The sequence below is a fragment of the Notamacropus eugenii genome, chromosome 4 (assembly GCF_028372415.1).
Source record: "Notamacropus eugenii isolate mMacEug1 chromosome 4, mMacEug1.pri_v2, whole genome shotgun sequence".
In the NCBI taxonomy this organism is placed as follows: Eukaryota; Metazoa; Chordata; class Mammalia; order Diprotodontia; family Macropodidae; genus Notamacropus; species Notamacropus eugenii.
In genome coordinates, this window is record NC_092875.1 from 142,300,941 (window position 1) to 142,327,542 (window position 26,602).

A 26,602-nucleotide genomic window follows, 5' to 3' on the forward strand; every position below is an offset into this window, starting at 1 on the left:
ATTGTTGAATACTGTGGCCTTTCTGATATTTTGTCAATGTGTTAATGTATCAGGGGATATGATTCCATCAGTTGATTTTGATAAGTTGTCATGAGACTCTGCAAGATGTTTATCATAGTTATTTTGGAATGAAAAACAAAATGTAATACATAAAAAGACACATTTTGTTATATATTTGGAATTCCTTTTTTTCCAAAGGAAATAGAAGAGCCCCTTGCAAAACTGCATTTGGTGAAATGAAACAAATGTTTTCTTTGTGTATTTATGTAAGGGAAGATTTGGGATGGATTCCTGCATCATTTAAGGTTTGCCCTCACACTTCATTAGATGCTATAAATGGACCATTCTTGTAATTATTTGGACAAGCAAGGATGAGCTGTGCTGTGAAGCTAAGTGCTGGAGATCATTAGAAATTTCAATAAATGCTGGAGATTGCTAGGCATTCCAATAAATGAAACTTGCAGTTGATCTTCTGGAACAGTTGTAACAAATATGTTCCAAAATTGGAAATTTCTTAAACCCAAAGTTCAATAAGCAAGGAAATATTATATTTCCCAGATGCAATGTGCCGCAAATCATATGTTGATATTTTAAAAGGAAAATTTCCTCTTGTGAAAAGTTTGTAAAACTTGAAGTATATATCTTGTGGGTCAGTGAAAACACGAAGACAGTTTTCTTTCTTTCTTTTTTTTTTTTTTGGATGGGGGAAGGCAGAGCATTTGGGGTTAAGTCACTTGTCCAAGGTCACATAGCTAGTAAGTGTCAAGTGTCTGAGGTCAGATTTGAACTCAGGTCCTTCTGACTTCAGGGCCAGTGCTGCTCTACCCACTGTGCCTCCTAGCTGTCCATACAAAGGCAGTTTTCTAAGCCTACAATCCATCTCCTTTCACTGAAATCAATTCTGATCTCTGTCGCTTAGTGTTTAAGGCCCTCCACAATCTAGCTCAAATTTATGCTAATTATATTTCTTATCACCTTTCTTCATGAACCCCCCCAGTCTAGCCAGACTGAGATGCTCATTGTCTTCTGAATGTGAAATGTTCATTTTGAACTCTGTCCCTTTATTCCTTTACCTGGAATGTTCCATGTATTCATTTGTTTATCCAACAAAAATTTTTCATTTTTCATGTTTCAGTTCAGTCTTAACCTCTTTTACAAAACTTTAACCAACCCAACCCAAAGTAGTCTCTCTTTCCGATAAACTCATGGTCATTCTTGTCTGTGCTTATTTGGAATTCATATATTATGTCATTAAGTGACTGTACTTCAGTCCTTCAAAGGCCTGGATTTTGCTCATCTTCAGGTTTCATTGGCAAACTAAAACCCCTCTACACATTGGTAAGATGGTCTTCATAAGTTGATGTGACTGAAAAAAAAATATCATTTGTTGGTCAACTTTCTGATAATGAGCTTTTCTTGATGGTGATTGTCTTTCATTCTTGAAGAGGACCAAAATGACATCACTATGTTGGGGTCAAGGTACAGGGTGTTAGAATGTGGCTGATCAGCGCAATATGTGCTCCGAAGGCTTGGACACTAACCGTCCACATGAATATTTAGAGTGTAGATGTCTCTAAATGTGTTCATCTCACCTGTTCTTTGAGCTATTGCAATTCTGCTTTGCTCATAGAGCACAGCCTTCTTTGATGTGGCAACACCATGCTGGGTGGTCCTGTTCTAGTGATTCCTACATCTTGCAATGAATTCCACAGCTGTCCAGAGAGATTTAGAGAGTGTCATGAGCTTTGTAAAACATACCTGGGGCAGTGAGGTGGCACAGTAGATAGAATGCCAGGCCTGGAGTCGAGAACACTCATCTTCCTGAGTTCAAATCTGGCCTCAGACACTTACTAGCTGTGTGAACCTGGACAAGTCACTTGTCTTCTGTTTGCCTTAATCCACTGAAGGAAATGTCAAACCACTCCAATATCTTTGCTAAAAAATCCTCACATACTTCATTGGTGTACTGTAGTTCATGGAATCATGAAGAGTCGTACACAACTGAACAACTAAAACAACATGGAAAGACAAAGGCAAGAAAATGGGTAGAGATATGTAGGTACTAAGCTTCCCCATGGAAGAGAGTACCCACATTCCTGTAATTGCAGCTTCATCCAAGTATAGTGATAGCAAGCACAGTGCCTTATTAAGTGTCTGTTGAGTGGAATTGATATGACCATTAGAACTATTAGCTGCCCTGTCAGAGAAAGGGACAAGGTAAACAGTTCCCTTACCTCTGAACCATAAAATGACCATATTATCAAAGGATTTCAGATTTAAAGAGGGAAGGAGCCTCAGAAGTCATAAAGTCCAGGGTCCCCATTTTACAGATGAAGAAATGGAGGCCCAGACAACATCTGAGGTGGGATTTGAACCTAGGTCCTTTGACTCCAGACCCATGCTTCTACACCCTTATTTCAACACTGGAAACACTCAGATAAGAAAACACTTTTCGCCAGTGCAGTCCCTGTATGCCTGTTATAGTCTTAGAGAGTTGTGTAAGTCACTGAGAAGTTAAGTGACTTGTCCAGGGTCACACAACCAATATGTGTCAGAGCTTGGAACTGAATCTAATTTTTCCTAGCTCTGATGTAAGCTCTCCATCCATTACTTTACACTGCTTTTAGGTCTCTTTTAGGCTCCAAAAAAGACTGTACATGAACATACTGAATTTTTTTTTAAACTAGAAGTTAATACGAAGCCCACTTTGTGTAAAATATCATTATGAGCAACAGTTGTACTTTTAAATTTTATAGTACTTTCCAGAAAAACATGATCCTGTAGCTTTATGTTATGGGTTACTGGAAGCACCTCTTACTCTCAGTATTCCACTCACTTGTGATAGAATTGACTTTTAATATGGAAAATACATTTTCTAAATACATTAAGGCAAATAGACTGGAAAGCCTTTTTTTATGAGTTAACTGAATAGGTTTTTGCAGGTCAGAGTGTGTCTAGAAGAAAAAAAAAAACCTTAATCCTTACCCTTTACTTTCTCAAGCAGGAACTAAGGACACTATTCTTAAAGCAGCCAAATAAAGTGGCACTAAGTTCAGAAATTGTTTGGAAAGAAAAATGATCAGCTGACTTTTTCACTAGAGGAAAAGTCATCCTCTGGTTGGGTGCTAGTCTCTGGGTCATTTTTGCTAATCATGCCTTTTCTATTAGACCATACATTCTATCAGAACACCGGAATAGTGTTTTGTTTATGCCAGGTGTTCTAAAGGATTTAATATAATTTTAAGCTTTTTAAAAGCTTAAAACTATTAAATATTAAAACAATTTAATAGCTTAAAACAAGGACAGGTCAATGAACATTAAGCTTTAATAGCTTAAAATGGCACTAAGACTTTTGAAATACCCTGTATAAACTAAGACTAATTTTTGTGAGGAGGACTTTTTAATATTCTTTTGTTAATTAAGTTCTTCAGCATTATAAGCTGGATTCTCTTCCAGTCCTTCAGTCACTCTGATCCCAGGTATAGAAATATTCTTTGTTTTTCAGTCCATCAGAAAGCACTGAGGCTCAAAGAAAACATCCAGTTGTGACAGTGAAAGGCAAAAATCCATGTTTCAAAACTGAAATTAGAAAATAGGATTATAGCACTTTCATAGGGAGAAACTCTTTAATAAGGTAAAGAACAAGATCCTTCTCCACTGACAACGTCTGCCTTGATTCCCTTTCTCTGAATTGAGCTTCTAAGGCAACCACAACCTTGGGTGAGGGGGGCCTCTAAATGACATAATGTAAATTTTCAGAGTAGATTTAAAATCTAAAGCTATGACTACTAAATACTATAATATATATCAATATCTCTATATATTTATCCATACATATGAACACAGATATGTGTGTGTATATATATATATATATATATATATATATATATATATATATATATATATATCAATGTACATAAATGTGTGTGTGTATTATTATCCATATTTTACAGGTGTGAAAGTTGAAGCTCAGGGAGTTTAAATGATTCATTTATGGCCACACATGTAGGTAAATTTTTGATTTCAGGTTAATCTGAACCCAAGTCTACCCCTGTATTCACTATACCTTAAGATGTACAAAATTTTGCTTAGGACATGATTGTCATTTTTATTATCTGAGGTAACCTTGAGAGATATTTTCTACATTCATATAAATGTTTTATCTATGTGTATATAGAGCCTAGGGAAGATTGCTTGCCATCTTGGGAAAGGGGGAGGGGAAAGGGAGAAAATTTAGAACTCAAAATCTTATGGAAGTGAAAAGTAAATTAATTTTTTAAAAAAGAAAAAAATGAAAATTTAGTAGAAATAACTAGTGAATCTAGGTCCAGTGTCTTTTTGCAGGACAGATCTTTAGTGACTTCTGTGATTTCTGTTTTTGAAATTACACCATTTAGGTTATCCACTTCTTATTGTTTAATATCAGCATTTTATATTTTGGTAGACAATGGTCTAGTAATGTGATAATTTGGGGGGCCTTTATTGAATCTCTTATTTCTATTTTTGATGATTTAGATTTATCCTTTTTTATTAGACTTGTTAATTTTCTATTGATTTTGTTAGTATTTTTTAAAATAAAATCTTTTAGATTAAAAAAATATTTTATTTTGCCTAAAGTCAGAATCATTTATCTTTTTCTCCATTCCCATCCTAATAGACTCTTTATCTTCTTCTTTTGACACTGTTGAGTTCTCCCTCTGGATACTGGATTTGCTTGTTTTGTTTTTGTTTTTGTTTTGATACTGGGTCTTCCTATTTTGTCCAAGCTGGAAGAGTACTGGACACTCATAGACCTGGTCCCAATACTGACCGGAACAGAAACTTGAACTACTTTGTTTTTCTGCCTTGGACCAGTTCTTCCCTCCATAGGCAGTTTTGTGACCCTCTGCTCCTTGAAAGACCTCACTATATTAGTGTTGGACTTAATAAGTATGCTCAGTTACAATTCCTAACTCCCAAACTCAAGTTATCCACCAGCCTTACGAACCCTCTTCACCTACCATCAAACACTACAGGCTTGGCCAACCATGTCCAGCACAGCTGCTTCTTCCTTGAAATTTTCCCTCAAATGTTTATTGGGTTGAGTGCTATCTATGTGATTAACACCTCTGTTCTAGTTGAATAAAATTGAGTAGAAAATTTGGAAAATATTTTGGATTTGACTTAAGTTGTTTTCTTTATATTGAATTAGGAAGGGGAATAAAGCTCACATATTTCCTGGTTCATTTTTTAGTCTGTATCCTTTTGTTCTCATTAATTTTCTTCTTTTCACTCTGAAGATTCCCAGTAGCTGCAGATTTCCTGTCAACAGCTATGACATTTACTGTGATGAACATAATAAGAAAGAATTCTCAATTTGTTTAGTAATTTAAAATCCTCTACATTGTAGTTTTCCTCAGCAACTTTAAGAGTTCTGGTTTAATGAACAAAGATGGGTCAATGAACACACAAACTTTAACAAATTCTGATTTTTTAAATCAATTTCAGCTGAGTCTGTGCTTCACAACAAGAGAATTATAATTTTATTTCTGCCATTAATTGCTTTTCTGAGGGTCCCACTGCTATTCAAATTTTAACCAAATCTTACAGAAATTTTTGATGGATTAAAGTCTTACCATGGAGATTCCTCTCAGAAGATGTAAAAGCTTCTTCAGGTTTTGCTTAAAAGCACTTGTGTGTTGTGTGCTGTGAAATCATCTTAAGGTCTTTTTCAAAAGGATGCTGGCCTAAAACTCCTTAAGAAGAAATAGGCGAGTTAAATGAGAATAATGGCCTGGGGAAAGACTATTTTACTAGCACTTGTTGATCAATAACTAATTATCAGCTGATTAATTGAACTTAGAATGAAAGGACTATTATTAAACACCTGCTGTGTGTTCTGAGTGGTGCTAGGTACTGTCAAGAATACAAAAATATAAATAGAAGCAGGGACATACCTGGGCTTTCCTCCTAAACCTCTTAAAATACCTGTAAAAATGACTTGAAACAAATTCTAGAGCAGCAGATGTCACAAAATGACAGAGTAAAACAAATTTCCAATCCAAGGCAATCTGGAAAGCCAACAGAAAGGATCTATTACACTGGGTTCAGAGTGGAGCACAGCCCAATGTAAGCCACACCAGCATAGATGGTACTGGATCAGGTTTGAGAGTGCTGAATCACTGGCAGCTGTAGAATTTTATAGACTTCTCCACCCACAAATGCCAAAGAAAACTTCAAAGGTCAGTGGGAAAGCTCTATCACCTGGGTGAGAGAGGAACATGGTCCAGCCTCAGTCCTTGCTCCAGGGGGCTGCAGCCATTGCTGCTTCTGGAGCTCTCAGCCTACAGACTATGGGGGAATTGAGCAGCTGATATGGGTCACAGTTCTAGGTGGTGGTCCTGGGGTGAGGAGGAGTGCTGGTGTGGCAGAACTGTGGAGAGGAAATACTACTTGCAGTTTCAGGGCAGAAAAGAGTGCTGTGGTTGCTCACAGACCAGAGTACAGGCCAAGAGAGGAGTAAATACCTTTCCTTTGACCATACCACTTTGAAGGGACTGAGAATTTACAGGTCCCTAGAGATATCTATGAAAACAGCTGTATAAAAGTCCTGAAACTTACAGTGGTACACCCTCCACTTAACAAAGAACTCAAAAGCCAAATAATTGGCTGAGAAAATGACCAAAGAGGAGGAAAAAATAAGGCAATGGAAGGTTACTTTCTTGGTGAAAAGGTAATTTTCTTATGACGAGGAAAGTCAAAGCATAGAACCAGAGGGAGATAGAAAGGAAAAATAGAAATTGAATCTACTGATCACTCCTGGAAAGAGATACTATAAGAAAAATTTCTAGGAATATTGTCACCAAATTCCAGAGTTCCTAGGTCAAGGAGAAAATGTTACAAGCAGCCAAAAAAAAAAAAAAAAACCAAACCCAACAATTCAAGTATTGTGGAAACACAATCAGGATAACAAAGGATCTAATAGCTTCTATACTAAGGGACTGGAATATGATATTCCACAAAACTGAGTATAATACTTTAGGGAAAAAAATAGAATTTCAATGCCATGCTACCAAGAATATACTTTCTCTTCTTGCTCTTGAAACAATAATAAAATCATCAATTTCTGGGAGGAAAAGAATACAGAGATATAAAATATCTTTCTGACTCATAAGGAGTTCAGAATTTGAAGTGAAAGGACCTGGGTTCAAACTGCAATTTTGCCATTTACTACCTGTTTGACCTTGGAAAAGTCACTTAGCTTGTCTAAGAATCAGTTGTGTTTTTTTTTTTCTTTTTGTAAAATGAGGTGTTTGGGCTAGTTAACCTTCAAGGAACCTTCATGCTCCAAATCCAGGACCTTCATATCTAGCTGAGAAGACACAAAGCTATGTGGATTTTGCCAAAGTAATTAAATAATGACATTTACTAACTGCATTGTCTTCTCCTTGAGAAAATTCACTCAAATACTCACTTCAGTATGAGAATCCTTGAATTTCAGATAAGGATTCATCTTCCATCTTCCCCAACCTCAAACTTAAACATAATAAGGGTATTTCTCATTGTTGATTTTGACGTTTCCTTTGTGACTCTCATCAATATGCATAGTGCATAGACCAGGGTGCTGGTAAACTCAAACACAGCAAGTCCACATTCTGCTCATATCTATGGTGACTGTAATTTCTGCCTAAACTTGGTGGCTTTATATAGGTGAACAAGCCAGCTTTATATTCCCTTGGGAATACTTTCATGTTGTTCTGTTCAGTTGTTCTTCAGTTGTGTCCAACTCTCTGTGACTCCATTTAGGATTTTCTTTTTTTTCATTTGGGGGTTTCTTGGCAAAGATACTAAAATATTTCCTTCTCCAGTTCATTTTATAGATGAGGAAATTGAAGCAAATAGGCTTCAGTGACTTACCAAGGGTCATAACTAGTAAGTGTTTGAGGCTGGATTTGAACTCAGGATGATGAGTCTTCCTGACTCCAGGCCTGGCACTCTATCCATTGTGCCACCTAGGACCAATAACCTTAATGAACAGGGTTTCAGTTGTCTGGTTAGCAAGCTCAAATTCACCATTAAGTCTCCCCCAAAAAAGGACACTTCTTCAGATTCACTCTACTCCAATAAAGGTCACAGGAAAGAAAGAATCAAGTAGAAAGACAGAAAAAAACAACAATCCTAGGGCTCTTGGGACAGAGGAAATTCAGATTTGTTTGGGCTCCTAAGGGCCTGGACTGGAAAGGTACGTGGAATATGTTGGATTTAGAGGCCAAGGAGCTTTGGTCAAATTCTAGCTCTGCCACTAGAAGACCAAAAATAAGTCATTTAACCTTTCTGAGCCTCTACTCTCAAATCTAAAATTGGAGAGTTGGACTAGATGAACTCTGACATTCTTTTCAGCTCTAAAATATATAATATTGATATGCTTTGGAGAAATAAGGAGCCACTGGTATGAAGTAATAACCATTGGCAACAACCCCTTGTTCTTATATGAACGTGAGCTACTTTAGCATATGTTTGTATGTATGTATATATATGTATATGTGTGTATATACACACATATATACACATATATTAATATAGTATATTTAGTATATATGTACTGTATACGTAGTATATGTACATAGTATATATACATATATAGTAGTATAATTTGTCAAATGTATTTATCTCCATCCCTGTCTATCCATCCATCATCCTGTCTGTCTATCTGTCTGTCTGTCTATCTATCTCATTCAAAAGGTAGAAGTGAGGAAGAGGAGCATTCCAAATGTTGGGGGAGGGAGGAAGAGGGGGAAAAGAATCTTGGAAAAAGTCACAAATTGTTAAGGGCTTTAAGCAGAGTAGTTTTTATTTAAACCTAGAGGCAATACAACTTCTTGAACAGAGGAGTGACAAGATCTCCAGTTGGTAGCAACCTTTGATAATGAATATCATAGTTGTCTTTTAAAAAAAATATTATCTCCCCTAGTAGAATATAAACTGATAAGGACAGAGCTCACATCTTTTCTAACTGCATTTCTCCCCATCCCTAGAAAGTTGTCCAATTTAATAATTGTTGAATGAATAAATGAATAGATGGATGAATGAATGGAAAAAAATGGATGTTACAAGACACTTATTTTGAAATGATTAAGTTCTATGTAAAGACTGTACTGGACTATGTCTAAAATTTTATCCTGATAAATGTCCTTAGTTTACTCTACGACAATGAGCAGTCTATTATACTTGTTTGTCTTTCGTTTTTGAAGATGGGTGATATCTTGACTTGCCTGTGAATTGGACATAAGTGAGGCAGGGTTGTGCAAAATCCTCATTCTCGCTTTCTCTTTCTGAGTCATTAAAGTCCAGTGACAGGACAAAAGTCAAGATAACTGACAATAGCCTGGCATGCAGTGGGTGATATTGGCATGTTTGATGTCTGACCAAGCTCTACGGGCTCCACTGCACCTGCTTTGGCCACCTTTATGTCTTTTGAAACAAATTGTTCTCTTTTGCTCATTCCACCAAGGGAAATTTTCACATACTTGGGGTAGACATCTCCCTAACTCACCAACGGGTTTGCAACCTGTTGGTTAGCCTCAACGTGTTTTAGCCTGCCTCCCAAGACAGTTTACTGAGGTGTGCCCATTAGGCATGCTATAGCTTCTTGGAGCCAAAAGGGAAAGTTGTGTAAATCAGGTGAACCCCAAAAGTGGATGAACAGCCTTGAAAAGGGCTCAAGAAGCCTTCACAGCACAGGTGCTAGTCCTCCTGAACACCCCCCTACATGTCTAATCATTCTAATACACTAGGGTTTACCTGAGAGGGTAATTGTAATGGTATAATACATCAAATAACTCTAGGATCATGGGCTTTTATATCCATAAAAATGCATGAATACATTTAAGGTTGTTTCTGCTTTGCTTTGCAGTCTTAGTATTTAGCACTGTGCCTGGCAGCAGACTGAGTAGTTAATAAATCTATGTTTACTGATCTATGTTGACTTCGTTCTAATGGTATAGGAAGATGCATTTTTTTTCTTATCACTAATAACAAAATTAAAGATAATGCCAATTCTTTTCAGAGAAAAATATCATTGAAGACAATAAGCAATGTCCAATGGGAGCTGTAGAACAATTCACTCATTGTTATAATATAAATATGTTGTTATATATATAATGTTATAATAATATAAATATATATATATATTATATTTTGAAAGGCCAGAAGTGCTTTATCCATACTTGCCAAATTAAGTCCTTTATTAACTTTAGATAATTCATGGAGAGATAATAATTTTTTATGCCATTTGAAAAAGTGAAAGAAAAGAAAGGTTAATAATGGTCTTTTTTACTACTATGTTTTTCCAACAATCTCCTTGAGCCCAGGAACAGGCTTTTATTTTAGTTTTGTATCCCAGCACATGGCAGGTGCATGATAGATGGTTCTGAAATCAAATTGCATTTTTTAGTCAAGGGTTAGAAGGAAAATTTAGGTCTGTTTACATTTGTGAAGCAATTAGCAGTGTCTGGCATATGGTAAATGCTTAATAAATGCTTATTTCCCCCCCTCACTGACCAGAACAATAGCCAGTGCATGGTCCTCAAGGCTTTTTGGATGCCCCAGAATCACAGAATGTCAAAGAGTTGGAAGGGAATTCGGTGGTCACTTAGTAGATTCTGTAGCTTTTCAGGAATCTCCTTTATAACATGAATGAACAAATGAATTCATAGCATTCCTAACAAGGAGCCATCTCCCCAAGAAGATATTCATGGTATCAGTCACTTAGAGTCACCAGGGATCTTAAAAGTCCTGTCATCCAACCCCTCCATCTGCAGATAAAGAAAAAAAGGCAAAGGGCAGGGATAGTGACAGAGAATTTGAACTCAGATCCTCTAGCTCTTTCTGCTGAAGCAGGTTGCCTGTCTCTTTAATTGCCTTGTCCTTTGATTTTATCAACTTATTTGCTAGCTTGTTTTTGTCAGTCTGTTTCCTGGCTTGCTTATTTGTTTTTATCAGTCTCTTTTCTTGTCTGTTGCTTTGTTGGTTTTGCTTCCCTGTGGACAGAAAGAGGACTAGCAGTAGGCAGGTTAAGAATTATTCATTGAAGTTCCAGGCCAAAGTGCTTACTTATGAGAGCATTTTTTGTCATGAAAATTAGGCTCCTTTGTTACAGTACTCCAGGACAAACAAGCATCACTGGGAGATGTACCATCTTCTTTGTACCAGAAGAAAAAATCCCAGAAGCCTATAGTGTCTTTGATCAAAGTGAGAGGTTAAAAAGGAGGATTTAATTTCATTTATAATATGTGTCAGAAGTCATTATCCTTTACCTACTGGATTTTGAATTCCTCTTTTCCTCCTAGCTGCTCTTAGTCTGTGGATTCAGAGTGTTATTAATGAAAAGTATTCAAGACATTGTTGGGGGGATGGGTTAAGGGGGGAAAAGTTAGATAGTCCTAACATATAATTCTTTGGAATGTTTGTTATACAATAATGTTGATCTTTCTGACAGTTTTATGTCTGCAAATGTTACAAACTTGTTATACATTCCACTGAGTAAGGTCATATTGCTTAAACAAAGAAAAAAATCATCCTTAACAATTTCAGTGAGTATTACCGAAAGCAGATGTGGCTGAATTAATAGAAGGACCATCTATAAAAGAAATAAAGAAATAATGTAGAAAAGGAGGACAGAGAAAAGAGGAGCCTTATTCCTAGAGAGGAAGAAACATAAATAAAGGGCACTGCTTGCATAAAAGAGAAATATGGCCAAAAAATGAGAACCCTGAAAAAAGAAGCTTTGCTGGAATGATGTTTAATTTTAAAGGTAATATTACCTGGAAATTCAATGCGTAATATCAGAGAAAAATGATGGCAAGTTTCTCCATTATGAAGTTACTCCTGAAAAATATTAAGCCTGCTAACTATTAAGGCTTTACTTTAAAATTCTGATTGTCATTTTCTGTCTAGAAGCACCTGCTTGGAATAAAAAGATGCTGGCATTTATCCATGTAGTTAAAACTTCTGTGGTTGTTGTTGGTATGTAAGGGTCAAGATCACTCGTCCTAAGTAAGTTTGTTATTTTTTTTCTAAAATTTTAAATTGTACCTTTTTATTGATGCTTTCTGTTTTATATCACATTTATTTATAAATTCCTTCCTTCTCTTGCTGTACCTAGAGAGCTATCCCTTTTGTACAATGATTTAAAGGGAGAAAACAATTTCGCAAAACCTGATATTGGTGATGCGTGACAGTACATGCAATATTGCACACCCATAGAGCCCTCCACTTCTCAGAGGCCAGGCTTGGTTATTCTAATGACACAGCATTCTTCTTAATATTAATTCCATTTACGTTGGTGTCGATATTGTATACACTGTTTTCTAATTTCTCCTTCCCTTATCCTTCATCTGTTTGCCTCAGGCAGTTTGGTGCCATGGTCCATATGTTGCAGGACTTAGAATCAGGAAGACTTAAGTTCAAAACCTACTGTACTTTCTTAGGTACTGTTTGACCCTGGAAAAATCACCTAACCTCTCTGTGCCTCATTTTCATCACTTGTAAAGTAAGGGGCAGAAGGATGGACTGTATAGCTTCTAAAGTCCTTCCACCTCCAAATCTATGATCCTTTGACATAAGTCTATCCATGCTTCTCTGAATTCTTCCTATTTGTTATACAGTAATATTATATTACATTCATGTACTACAATGTAGGTAGCCATTTTTCAATTGAGAAACTTCTGCTTGATTTCTACTTTTTTAAAAATATTTTTTAAAAGACTGTTATGACTTTTGATGCATATATATGTATATATGGAACTTTTTACATATAAAAAATTTACATGTGAAATTTACACATAAAACATGTGTATATACATACATTACACATATATGCACATATATGACTTTAAAAATATATATATGGGACTTTTCCCCCTCTGGTTTTAACCTGTGTGGTCTGTGTGAAGTAGTGAGATTTCTGGGCCCCCTTAAGTACATTTTGCTTAACTGAGACACTTTGATGATCTAGGTACAGAGGTGGGCAAGCTGTGGCTTAATCCAAAGGGCCATGCTTAAGGTCACATGTGACCTCAAGGCCACAGGTTGCCCACCCCTGGTTCATTCACATGAGAATTCAGTCTATTATCAAAGAACCCAAACACTCCATACTTTCCCATTCACAATAATAAATTAGCCAACACTGCCTACTGTAAAGTAATATACAATATCTGTGAGTTGCCCAGAGAGGTACTGTATGCCTTTGGAACTTAACACTGAAATTATCCTCCTTGAAAGAAATCACTTTAAGTTACTATGTATATTTCTAGTTTTGTCATAGGACATAAATTTCTATTTTGTAGAAGACATTTCCTAGAAGATAAATTTTCCTGGGGAGATTCTTATCCCACCAATTCACCCCTCCATTCTTGTCTGCTGAGGTGGTCTATAGTTCAAATGTCAGAGGTGCTTTTTTCTTTAATTTTATGAACCAGAATGGGTTTTGTGCTAATTATATTGGATTCATGTTTTCCAGATTAGCAAGAAACTAATTGAATCCAGTACTTCCCACACTCTTTAAGTTTGAGAGGCAGTACCAAGTACCATCACATAAACATGCTCAGGACTGTGAATGGGTCCATGTGGAGGGAGAAATTTTACCCTCACATGCTGTATTGGTAGTTCTAGAGTAATGGCTCTTAAAATATTTTTAGAAATGGATGCTTTTGAGAATCTGGTGAAGGCTATGGACCCCTTCTCAGGATAATGTGGTTTTTAAAAATATTATAATTGAAGGAAATGCTAATTTCCAGTTAGAGATTAGTGAAAATGCAGATTTGTTTTCCTCACCCAGGTTCAAGGATCTTGTAAAATCTATCCACGAACCCCTTGATCTAGGGTTTCTGGAGAATCACAGGCTTAAAATAAGGCAAGACCTGTGGTAAAACACAGTCTTCATACTCTATGCTTCCCAGGTATCTCCCATCCATCCTTCTGTCCTTATTTCCTATCATTCCCATGTGCTAAGCAATCTAACCAAACTGTGTTGTTATTGTTGTTATGTCCAACTCATTGTAGCCCCATATGGAATTTTCTTGGCAAAGACATGATTTTTTTTTTATTTCCTTCTCCAGCTCTTTTTACAGATGAGGAAATTAAGGCAAACAAGGTTAAGTGATTTGCCAAGGGTCACATAGCTAGTACATGTCTGGAGCCAGAATTGAACTCAGGAAGGTTAGTGTTCCTGTCTCCAAGCCTGGGATTTTATCCACTGTGCCACCTAGCTGTCCAGCCATACTAAACTAATAGCAATTTTTTAGTCTTGCCCTGCCCTTCCCTTCTACCTCTATATGTGTTCATGCCTTCTTCCATTTCTCTAAAGGAAGTGCTTCTTCCCTTGTGATCTGTGAACTTGTTTTTAATTATTTAATTTTCACAATTGTATTTCAACAGAATTAGCTTCCTTTGTAATCTCATGTATTTTACGTTATACATTCAAAAATGTTATTCTGAGAAGTGAGTCTTTGGGCTTCACCAGATTGCCAAAGGGATTCATGACAAAAAAGCATTAAGACGCTATAAGGTCTCTTCCAACTTTTTGATTCTGATGGACTCCTCTCTAAACATAACAGACAGTCTTCTAGACCCAAAAAGATTGAAGCTCAGTGTCCCGTACACCAGGTTGGGAACCATTTCAGTTCTTGTTAAATAGATGCATTGCGTAAAAATTTATACACACAGTTCTTTTACACTTGGTAAAAGTACCCATGGAATAAGAAATTGGCAGGAGAATTACCCTCAAATTAGATATTTGACCTGATCCATGGTTTTTTTCAAGTCCTTATGTAGATTAAACTGGTCTTTTCAATATGGCTGCTGATTTATGGAATAATTATATTAGACAAAACCATAATCTTCTTTTTAGATATTTTGTATGATTTTGACCTTTTCGTTGGTCTCCTATAGTTGTCCCTCTACTTTTATTTCATGGTTGTTTTGGCATAACTGAGTAATACCACATGTACGATGCAATGTGGGTCCCCTTAATCCACACCATATTCGAAAAAGAACAATACCCTTGTGAATTTTTATGGGGTTTAAACTTTATTTTCTTAAATAATATTTAGAAAATGATGTCCTTGGTTCTGTAAGATGGTATATAAGATAGCTCTTAAAGTTATAGTACAATGCCATTATGTATGTTTATGCATAAAAGTATATACTGTAAGTAAGCATGTCTATACGTATAAATATGCATGTATCCATACATACTTATGTGTACACATATGCACACGTGTGTTTGTTCACTCATACATGTATATGTGTGGATAGATGTGATGTGCATATCTATTCGTATTTTTATCTATCTCTCTATCTCTCTGTCTCTCCATCTATCTATCTCTCTATCTAACTGTCCTTTTGTGCAGGACTTTCAAAGCCCTTTGCAAGGGTCCTCTGTAATCTGCTCCAAAATGCACTTTCAATTTTATCTCACATTATTTTCCTTCAGATACTCTGTGACTCTTGACCACCGGGCTCCTCTCTATTCAATTCAATTCAAAAATTTTTTATTGAACTCTTAGAGGTTCAACCTTGTTGTCAGGGCATCCTGGCTTAGAGTCCTACCTGGGACACAGTGATTGCATGTATCTGGGCAAGTAACTTAACCTCTATGTGCCCTAGGCAACATTCTAAGAGTCTAAATTACAGTTAGGTGTGCATCCCAGTTGTTACGAGGGAACTGGGGGCAGAGGGAAGGCTCAAACAAGGATTTCCTATACAAGATGTAAAACAAAAATGTGTTGACATTGGTATTTTTATGAACTGTAATGAGGAACATAAGGTATTGTGCTAGGTGCTAGTGATACAAAGGCAAAACCAAATTGGCCCTGCCCTTTCCTGTCACAGCAGCACCAAGTGATAGCAGAGAAAGCCTTGTACTTGGAATTAGGTAGACCTGGGTTCAGTTCCTATCTCCATGATTTTATCATAGGAATACAGCTTTTGAGTAATTAGTCATCGAAGCCATGGTCCAACATATGCCCTTGTACAACAAGGTGAGAGGTGGTACGGATTATAAATGTCTGAGTTGGGATTTAAAAGATCTAACTTTATATTTAAAATTCTGTCTACCATACCACATTTTTTTTCTTCATTTGAAAAGATTTTGAAGAACTATATCCTTGTCAGCAATTATTATCATTCTCTCAGTTTATTTGGTCACTCTTACTACACATGGAATCCACTCCCTTTCCCTTCCTCTTCCTTACCCCCAAATGACTTTGGTTTGAAATTATATGTGCTTAAAACTTAATCCATCCTTCAAGGCCAAGTTTGAACTATATCTGCATAATAGTTTTCCTTTATTTCCCTCTAGCTTGAAGTTATTTCTCCTTTGGTTCACTTAAAGCACTTCATTAGGACCTGTCATGGGCACTTATATTTTCTTTTAAATACTTATTATCTGTGTACATGTTTTCTCTTTCTTAGTAGATTTTAAATCTCCTGATGATTGACACTGTCTTTGCATCTCCTCTAGTGAGTAGTAATACTAGTACTGCTAGTACTACTACTCCTGGTTACTGTGATTAATATAGTGCATTGTTTACAAAGCTCTTTACAGACATTTCATTTAGACTTATAACATGGTCTAAACATTTTATTTAGACTTATAACATGGTCTAAATTAAAGTTATATATGGTATAATGTAATGAAACATCTGATGTAAAGCATGTGCTAGTATCACAGTTGAGTGCTAATTCCTATAAATAATGAATCCTCTGGAGTAGTTGTATGTATTCAAATTCACACAGTTTGAAGTTACAATTATGTAAAACAATTGTTTTCAGCCCAATGGAAATATGCACAGTGAATTTAAATGACACAACCACTTCAGGAGAGTCATTATTGGTACTAATTAGTACTGAGCTATATTCCCATTTTTACATATGAAGAAATCAAGTCTGAGAGAGGTTAAGTGACTTGTCCATGGTCACATGGATATAAGCGTCTGAGGAAAGAATGGAATCCAAGTCTATTTGAATCAAAGATCATCACTCAATCCATGCCACTGTATCTTTCATACTTTCTCTCATTTCTTTCATCAAACCCCTCTGAGGGTCTTACACATAGTAGTCTTTAACAAGTGTTTACTGAATTTAAATCTTGTACTCACAGAAAGCTTTTGTGTGTGGACATGAAAGAGCAAAAGACTTCAGGATCAGAAGGAAACCTATCTTCAGCTTGCCATACACTAAAAAGCTGGTGTGTGAATTTTAAGAATTAAAAAAGTAGAACTAATATTACTTATGAACACACCAAGGCCAACTCTCTGACTATTACACCATGTCATCTATCAGCTATTAATGAACAGCATTGAAACATATATGTATATGTATATATATATATATATGTATATATATATATACATATATATATATATATATATATATATACATGATTGCAGAATAGACTGCATTTGCTAATTTTCAAGTTCAAGAACTTAAGTGGCAGACAGCAGACAAGCCATATCACCTTTGTTATGTCAAGAAAGGCATTTTTAATGAATTCATTTAAAGAATGTATCAGTTACTTAATCCTTAATTTCTCAGTCTTTATTTGATTTGAAGTTGGTTAGAAATTAGTTTAATTGAACTTTCCAAACATCTCAGCTGCTGTGAGGAACAGAGGAGTAAAGGGACAGTTAAAACATGCTAAAAATTATCTGAATCCCATTATGGAGTAGGATATAGATTATGAAATTCTGAGATTTTGGAATTAACAATAATCATCCCTTGATATTTGCTGTTTTCCTTTCTATGTACTCTTGATGTGTCAGAGATGATGCTTTATTAATACTTGAATTATTAGCCTACATCATGATCAAATGAGATAACAGAGACAAAAATCTGTTTTGAAGTTCTACAGCCCCATAAGGTAGTGTGTGTGTGTGTATGTGTGTGTGTGTGTGAGAGAGAGAGAAAGAGAGAGAGAGAGAGAGAGAGAGAGAGAGAGAGAGAGAGAGAGAGAGAGAGAGAGAGAGAGAGAGAGAGAGAGAGAGAGAACTTGGTATCAACTTTGGGCATCTTGTTGTATTCCCTAAATTCTAATAGTATAGGAGTTGACAAGTGAACTCATCCACTCATAGCCTCAATCCCATTTCATCCTATCTCTGTTGTGATCCTTTTCATCAAAAATAACTTTGTTTTTCTTATGCATCTCTCACTCTTTCCTCAACATCTATAAATATAAAAATGCTTAGATTTTCTTTATCCAGAAAAATCCTTACATTGACCTAGTTATGACATGCTGTCATGATCTGAAAGTCTGTTCCTACTCTTTACTGACAGATGCCTATCAACTTTGAATTTCTGTGACTCTCATCTTATCCATTACTCCAGTAGATTTTTTTGGTGTTCATCTTCCTTCATTTCTTTGCAGTATTTGATCCTGCTGTCCATTCCTTCCTTCTTAGCTTCCTCAGCATTACACTCATGTTTCTCCTTCTCCATTCCTCTCTTTTGATTACTTTTTATCCTCCAGTTCCTTAATTTTGGGAGTTCTTAATGTTTTCCTTCCCCCTCTTTTCTCTGTATATTCTCTCCCTTGGGAAACTTCACCCACTCCAATGTCTTCAGTTATCATCATTATGAAAATCAGATAGTTAGCTGTATTTGGAACCACCTGAAATTCAAAAATATTGACAAATGCCAACCTAGAGGGAGGTCTCCAGTGGAATGCCCTAAGGATCTCTGACTTTTGCTTTTCAACATTTTTATTGATTAGCCGTGTGGCATCTTTACTAATTTGTGGGTGACAGAAAGATAAGAGATTAAATTACAGAGACTGTGCTCTCCAAAGCTCTTGAAAGTTTAAAATAATATATCACAGAAGAAAAGGAAGAAGTAGGATTGAAGATACAAGTGGAAGACTTTTATCATTGGCAATCACCTTGCCTTAATAATAATAGCTAGTATTCATACAGTTTTATAAAGTGCTTTATATATTTTCTCATTAAATAATCATTACAAATTCTCTGAGATATATGCTATTATGACCTCCATTTTACAGATGATGCTGAGGCTGACAGAGGTTAAGTGACTTGCTCATGGTTTGGTCTTCATGACTCCAAGCCCAGCATTCTTCCCAGTATACCATCTAGCTACTCTATGAATGAATGTAAGTTAATAATAGACAAGACTCTCTAGAATACTAGTCATATCTATAATTTCTTGACAGATTCTCTCCATATGGAAGTCTCACTGGCATCTGTTAGCACTACATTTCTTTCTCTTTCTAACTTTTCCATGTTGATGGCACTACAATCCCCTCAGCCATTCAGGCTTGAAATATCTGAATCATCTGATTCTTCTCTCCTCATCTTCATCCTCTACAACTACTACACTGAGAAACCCTACTTTTTCAACAGAATATCTTGTATCTGCTCCATCCTTTCTACTCCCTTTCTCAATGCCTTAGTATAAGATCTTCCCCACCCCCCAAATAATTGGTAACTATTAGCCCTTAGTTATTGAATAGGCATTGCCTCAGACAAATGGAGGCCTGGGAAAGATCTTAATTTAGAAAGGTAAAGGCCATTCACTGCATCCTAGGCCATGATCAGTCTTCTTGACTTTTGTCTGCCACTGAACTTCGAAGACTCTGGAGGAGAGAGTGAGGCTGAGGACTTGGTGAAGCTCTACCTCACTTAAATCTAATTCATTGGCAAGTCAAGACATCACCCTTGCAGTGTCATTGTTCCTTTTCTAGAACAAAGGATGACCAACAGCTACTATTTACCAGGTGATAAACTAGGTGCTGGCATTACGAATACAGAGAATGAAGCATTCCCTAGTTTAAGAAGCTTGAATTCTATTTAATGCTTTGCCTAAACTATCATAGTAACCTCTTAACCAGAGTCTCTGTCTCCAACTCTTCCTTATCCAATCCATAGCTGGCACCCTAATAATTTTTCTAATGCACAGCTGTCCTCACTAATTTTCATTATCTCTTTATTGCTTAACAAATAAATTCAGAACCCCTGATTCTGGCATGATTCAAGGTGCTCCAAATCAGCTGCAGGCAGATTTCTCATATTGCCCTTCATGTTCTCTGTTTTCTAGTCATACTAGACTATTGTCTATCCCTTATTCTTACTGAATCTTCTCTTTCCTTAATGGCTTCACTCACAGTATCCTCCTTGCTTATAATATTTCGTCCCTCCCCCATAGCTGGCTATTTAAATCTTTCCCTTTCCTCTGAGGCCCAACTCTAATATCACCTGTCCTATGAAACCTCTTTTCAAATTCTTTCCAGACCCCTGTCTGGCTCTTTGTTTTTTTTTGTATTTATCTCACTCTCCTGTGTTTCTTAATAATTTGTGCTTGTGCCTTCATTCCCCCTAAACCTGTTCATCGTCATTTATTTCCATCTGAAAAGGGACCTGAGAGGGCATCTAATCCAACCCTCTCAAATTACAGATGAGTAACCTGAGGCCCAGAGAGAGATTAAATGTTTTACCCAAGGTCACTTAGGTAGTGAATGAACAGAGTTTTGGTGTAATATTGCTGCGTGTGCCTAGAGTGCAAAGGTTTTTAAAAATGTCTGTTATGTGTTGAGTTCAGAAGGAGTAATAGTATCTTCATATTTGAAGTTAGAGCAGATCATGGATTTTAAGAACTTTCATTTTAAAGGGAAATATTGTGTTTGCCAAGGAATCAACCAATGTCTTCCTCTGTAGGAGAAAACATTTCTTGTTAAAACCCTTTTTTCTTTGTTTTTAGTATGCCTTTCATATTTTATACTCCTCCATTTAATTTAGTTCAATGATTATTAAATATTTTCTGTATGCTAGACACTATTAGGTACTGAGTTCTAGATTCTATCTATGGGGGTTTATAGCAGTGTATTATGTTCAGTAGGCTGCCTCTCAGAACAAAGCTGGGCAGCCTGCTTGGGAATTGAATGTCTTTTACTACATGGTGTATGTCACAATCATTCGTGATAAATAGAATGGGAACGGGAGAAAACTTGGCTGAGAGTCCACATTCTAAGAGCACAGTGTGGTTAATAACCAGTGGTTCTCAAGGGTCCCAAGAGAGGAGGCAGTAGCCAAAGTGCAGTGAACGGACTGTGTCCAAACCACTCCCTAACCTTCTTTCACCTCTTGTTGGCATCACTCCATGTCCTTAGCCCCTTTTAGGCTATGATTTGGTTGCATAGAGTAAAAGCTATTCTCCTGTCTACCTTTCCTAAAGTTCTAATATAGTAAATGTTGAATGAATTAAAACTAATGAATCGATAAAAGCACATCTTGAAGCTTACTTTGTCCATGATCAAACTGCATCTTCTAGCAAGTTACTAAGCCATTACCTTCTTAGGTTATGGATAATCTTTGGGACTATATAAGACTATATAAGACTGTGGCTGTGGTTTGAGAGTCCTCTGCTTGATAATCCTGGCAGACCTTATGGTCCCTGTTCTCAAAGCTTAAGGCTCAAATCTGAAAGTTCCATAAAATATTTAACTATTAGGTAGCTGGCATTTTCTGTAAACGTGGTTTAAACATCAGTAGGGAATATGGACACACAGTCAAATTTGTTGTAAATTTTTTCTGGGCTCAGCTGATGTGGCCCATCAGGATGGATTTCACAGCTATACATCTGCTGAGGAATGTTTATAGATAAGATGAAAGAGGTCCTCCTTATTAATCACACATTGTATATTTGACTTTTGCTTCCCAGCTCAGTCTTTAAATCAGCTACATCTGGTTCTTGCTACTTCACCATGCACGTTACTTTTTTTTTTAAAAACAATAAAAGGCAGTTAGTTCATTACTGCTGTAGAAGGCAGGCCCATTTGATTAAAAATGGATTAAGGAGAGAGGCATTGGTAGTTTTCATGGCGGCCGCCTTAATAAAGAATTTGATAGCAGATTTGAGACCTCCAAAAATTATGATCAGGCAGTTCTCTGAGTCTCTTTACAGTCAATCTGTTTAATGCTGACATTAAACAGTCCTGCTGCTTGGTTAGTGTTGACCAAAAGCAAAGACAAAATTGGGTAATGTCTAGAGTGCTGGACTTGAGAGTAAGGAAGACCTGGGTTCGAGTTCTTCATTTGACATTTACTAGCTTTGTGACCCCGATTAACAATTGTTTGGTTAACAATTTTCTATGGGCTTCAGTTTCCTTTTTAATCAAATAGGTATTAAAATACCTGTAGACTCTAATTCACAGTGGTTTTATAAATGAGATAATATATGTAAGGAGCTTTGCAAAACTTACAATTTGTTGTTGTTCAGCTGCTTTTCAGTCTTGTCTAACTCTTCGTATTGAGGTTTTCTTGGCAGAAAATAGAGTGGTTTGCCATAGCTCATTTTATAGATGAGGAAACTAAGGCAAACAACAAGGTCACACATCTAGTAAGTATGTGAAGTTAGATTTTAACTTGTTTTCTTGAATCAAGGTCTGGCACTCTATGCCCTGAGCCACCTCGCTGCCCCCAAATTTGCAAAGCTTTAATTTATTGTCATTTGCCACTCCCTATCTACCTTTCCTCAACTAGGGAGTGTGCCATATATATAAGACTGGGAATCAGCAAATAGCGATGTTTTACATTAAAGTTCCCCAAAATTCAAAAAGAAAATAAATTCAGTTTAGGCAGATGTTTATTACATACTAATGTGTAATTAGGAATAGAGTTTGGACCTGTAATTTCATTAGCATAGGAAATTGCCGGCAGAGTAAACATCTACAAAATCAGGTTGGCAGCTTCCCTACAATTTGTAATCTTAAAATTGTGATTTGACCAAAACTATAAACACTTTTTAAAGTTATAGCAAAATATAAGACAACAAATGGTTCATTAAACCTATAATAAAAGAAAAATAACATATATGAAGTTGCTAATAATATTGAATGAGGTTTGTGAGCACTCATTTAGCATGGCAATCAAGTACTGAGGGCTCTGTGGTAAGAGTTAAAGACTTCAGAGTTCAAACCCAGCAATAGCTATTACTGTGGTGTGTGGCCTAGAAGCTGATTTTACTGAGCTCCAACTTCCACATATGTGTAATTGGGATCATAAAATGTAGCCACTGCAGAACGGACATGTGAGAATTGAGTAAGCAGACAATATATGTGCAAGAAAATTTAGCCTTTCATCTCCTTTGATTTGCTCCCTGATATTAAGTCAGTTAATTTCTCCAGATCCCTACTTCTATGTGATTGGATGATGAGGAATTAAATGGTGATCTTTCTGGGAAGAGGCAATGGTATTTTCTGGGTTGACCATCATTTGAACTACACTATACACTATCACTATAGCTCCACTATGCAACTCTGTGCTCCATTCTCACCCAATGGTCCAATGAAGCCCTCCACTTCTCCTCTGCAACTCCTTTTGTATAAACTTGGTGATGACAACCTCTTAAAAGCAGGAGCGTTGGTAGCTATCCTTCATTGCCTCTGGAATGATTCTGTATTTTACATGAAGACATTATCAGTAGGAATCAAAATTGGAATCTGATCTTATTGTCTTGAATAAGCATAATCATGGGGTGAGAAAAAGCAATGGGTTTTGTTACTTAGTAGCTCTGTACCCTTGGGCAAGTCACTTAAACCTCTGAAAGGTACTTTTCTCATACCTAAAATGTCCTTCCTACACCTCATTGTGAGGATTTAATGGAATTCTCCAGCTCAAAGCACTTTGAAAATTGTGAACTTCAGTAATATTCCTAAAGCACACATTTAAACATGAAATTCCCCTACTCAAGAAACTCTAGTGGCTTCTTCCTGTAACTTCTTGGGTCGGATGTAAACTTCTCTGCTTTACATTTAAAGCTGTTAACAGTCTAGCTCCAATCTTCCTTTCCAGCCTTATCGTATGTTGTTTCCCTCCATGATTACTGCAATCAGGTCAAATCAACCTTCTTGCCGGTACTCACACATGACCCTCCATGACTTGGAGCAGGCTGTTCTCTGTGCTTATAAAACATGTCCTTCTCACCTCTACCTTTTTGAGTCCTCAGCTTTCTTCAAATCTCAGCTAAAGCCACAGAAGGCTTTTGCCTTACTTGCTAGTACCTTTAAAAAAATTACCTTGTATTTCTTCGGATATATCTTAGATGGATTCATATATGTAAGTGCTGTCTTTCCCAACAGAATGTAACCTTCATGAGGGCAGGGGTTGTTTCTATACATGCACGCACACACACATAATTTGTTTTCAGTTTTCAACAATCACTTCCATAACTTTTAAATTTTCTCACCCTCCCTCCCCATGACAACATGCAATCTTATTTGGGTTCTACACGTACATTCTTATTAAACACATTTTCACATTAGTCATGTTGTATAGAAGAATTAAAATGAATGCATGAGAAAAAACAAAACAGAACATAATAAAATAGAAAATAGTCTGCTTCATTCTGCATTCCGACTCCATAGTTCTTTCCCTGGATGTGGATGGCATTTTGCGTCAAGAACTTTTTGGAAATGTTTTGGATCTTTGCATTGCTGTGCAATAATAGAGCTAAGTCTATTAGAAACAGTAACTGCCACAGTGTGTGAGGACTGTGTACAATGTTTTCCTAGTTCTGCTCACTTCACTCAGCATCAGTTCATATAAGTCTTTCCAGGTTTTTCTGAAGTCCACCTGCTCATCGTTCCTTATGGAACAATAAATAGTATTCCATTACATTCAAATACCACAACTCATTCAGCCATTCCTCAATTGATGGGTATCTCCTCGATTTCTAGTTCTTGGCCACCACAAAAAGAGCTGCTATGAATATTCTCGTACATGTGGATCCTTTCCCCATTTTTATGATCACTTTGGGATGCAGCCCTAGAAGCGATATTGCTGGGTGGAGAGGTTTTTTTCATTGTTATCTTTGTATCTCTAGTGCCTAAAACATAATAAACTATCAATAAGAGCCTGATGATTGATTGATAGATATTTAAGTTATTATACTGATGACAACTGCACTGATAAACTGGTAGAATTGAGAACCTAATTGCTTTCTCCACTGTTTCTACAATTACTTGGGAAGTAGAAGCAGAGCCATGAGTAGGCTAGGGAGTATTGAGATTTGCATTATAGCAACAACCTTTAAAAAGACTCTGATGGCACTTATACTCCTTTGTTTGCATTGAAACAAATGAGTTAGCAGTTAAAATTGGAAACTACTGGATAATGTAATTTCCCCCTGTGGCCACCCTTTGGCTATATTCCTGACCCTGTCCTACCTGGCTTCTCCCCAAATGTCATTCTCTCTAGCCTCGGACTTCTTTTCCCCCTAGGTTTCTGTCTTCCTCTGCCTTTGCTACCCAATTGGATTTTATTTGAAATGTTGATTTAGTGCATGAATTTCATTCTGCCTGTCCTGTCTGCCATAATTGTTAATTATGTCTCTTAGCAAACCGTCATCAGATGAGGACTGATTTGCCAGTTGTGCCTTGTTGAGTTATATTATCTAATACATGCTTCATTGGAAAAGGTTTGACTTAGCATATATCATGTTCTTTCTTTATCCTTCACAGCTTGAGAATTACATTGTGGAAAATATGAAGTCGGAGATGGCTCAGCTACAGCAGAATGCTGTTCAGAACCATACGGCCACCATGCTCGAGATAGGAACCAGCCTTCTCAGTCAGACAGCAGAGCAGACCAGAAAACTTACAGATGTTGAGACCCAGGTATGTCCCTGGGGCCAGACTGGACAAGCTGTTAACTATGAAGATGTGTGTGGTTTTTTTTTTTTCATTTTTAAGTTCTCTACCAAAACAAAGAATGCATTTCAATACAGAGATTCAAGGAGCATTACATACTCTATTGTATGTAGAAGTACATGTTGCTCACAACAATACGGACTGACTGGCTTATTATGTATGGCTCTTTTGATTTAATGAGGATTGGTAAATTTATCTTTGTATGTGTTTGTAAGAAAAAAAAAGTACTGGCAACAAGACTAATCAGCATTTAACTTCAAATAAACTGTCCGGCTACCAACTGGGAAGTGATTTAAGTGTCAAGCAAAATAAATCATTTGTAAGGTCAAGATGGTGCCTTTGATGAACATTTCAACTTGTCACATTATTATATGAACTTTCATGTATTTTCTAAAATAACTTTCCAGCAATTGGAACATTGTGGTCCCCATGGAGTTATGCAGGCCTGACAGAGAAGAGCACACAAAGGGAATTTATTAACTTACAGGAATGTGTAGAATTTACTTTTTGAGAAGAGACAGAGTGATGTGGTGGAAAGAGCACTAAGAGGTGAATCAAGAGACATGGGTCCTAGATTTAAGTCTTTCCACTAACTACTTATGTGACCTTGGGCATGGAATTGTATCGTGTAAAAAATGATAGTTAGATCCGATGTTATATGTGGTTCATTCCACCTCTAATGTACTATGATTTTATAGCATGTTTTACGTTTATAGCATATTTTATGTTTAATGCATATTTATGCATGTTTATAGCATGTTATATGTTCATAGCATATATTAAAAATACAATTAACATACATTTAGAATAATTATGAATTACTTTAAATTTATTATATTACACTTATATTAATATATTTAGAAATTATTATAAATATTTTTAAATAATTATAAATATTAGTAATAAAAT

General features: G+C 36.4%; 1 protein-coding gene across 2 annotated transcripts in view; it reads left to right on the forward strand.

Moving 5' to 3' along the window:
• ANGPT1 (angiopoietin 1) overlaps window positions 1-26,602 on the forward strand; it is a 328,297-nt gene that overhangs the window by 150,608 nt on the left and 151,087 nt on the right. For both annotated transcript variants that reach the window (XM_072603282.1, XM_072603283.1), the window contains exon 2: window positions 25,505-25,660. In XM_072603282.1, the coding sequence (XP_072459383.1) occupies window positions 25,505-25,660 (156 nt within the window). The remainder of the gene's footprint in view (window positions 1-25,504; window positions 25,661-26,602) is intronic.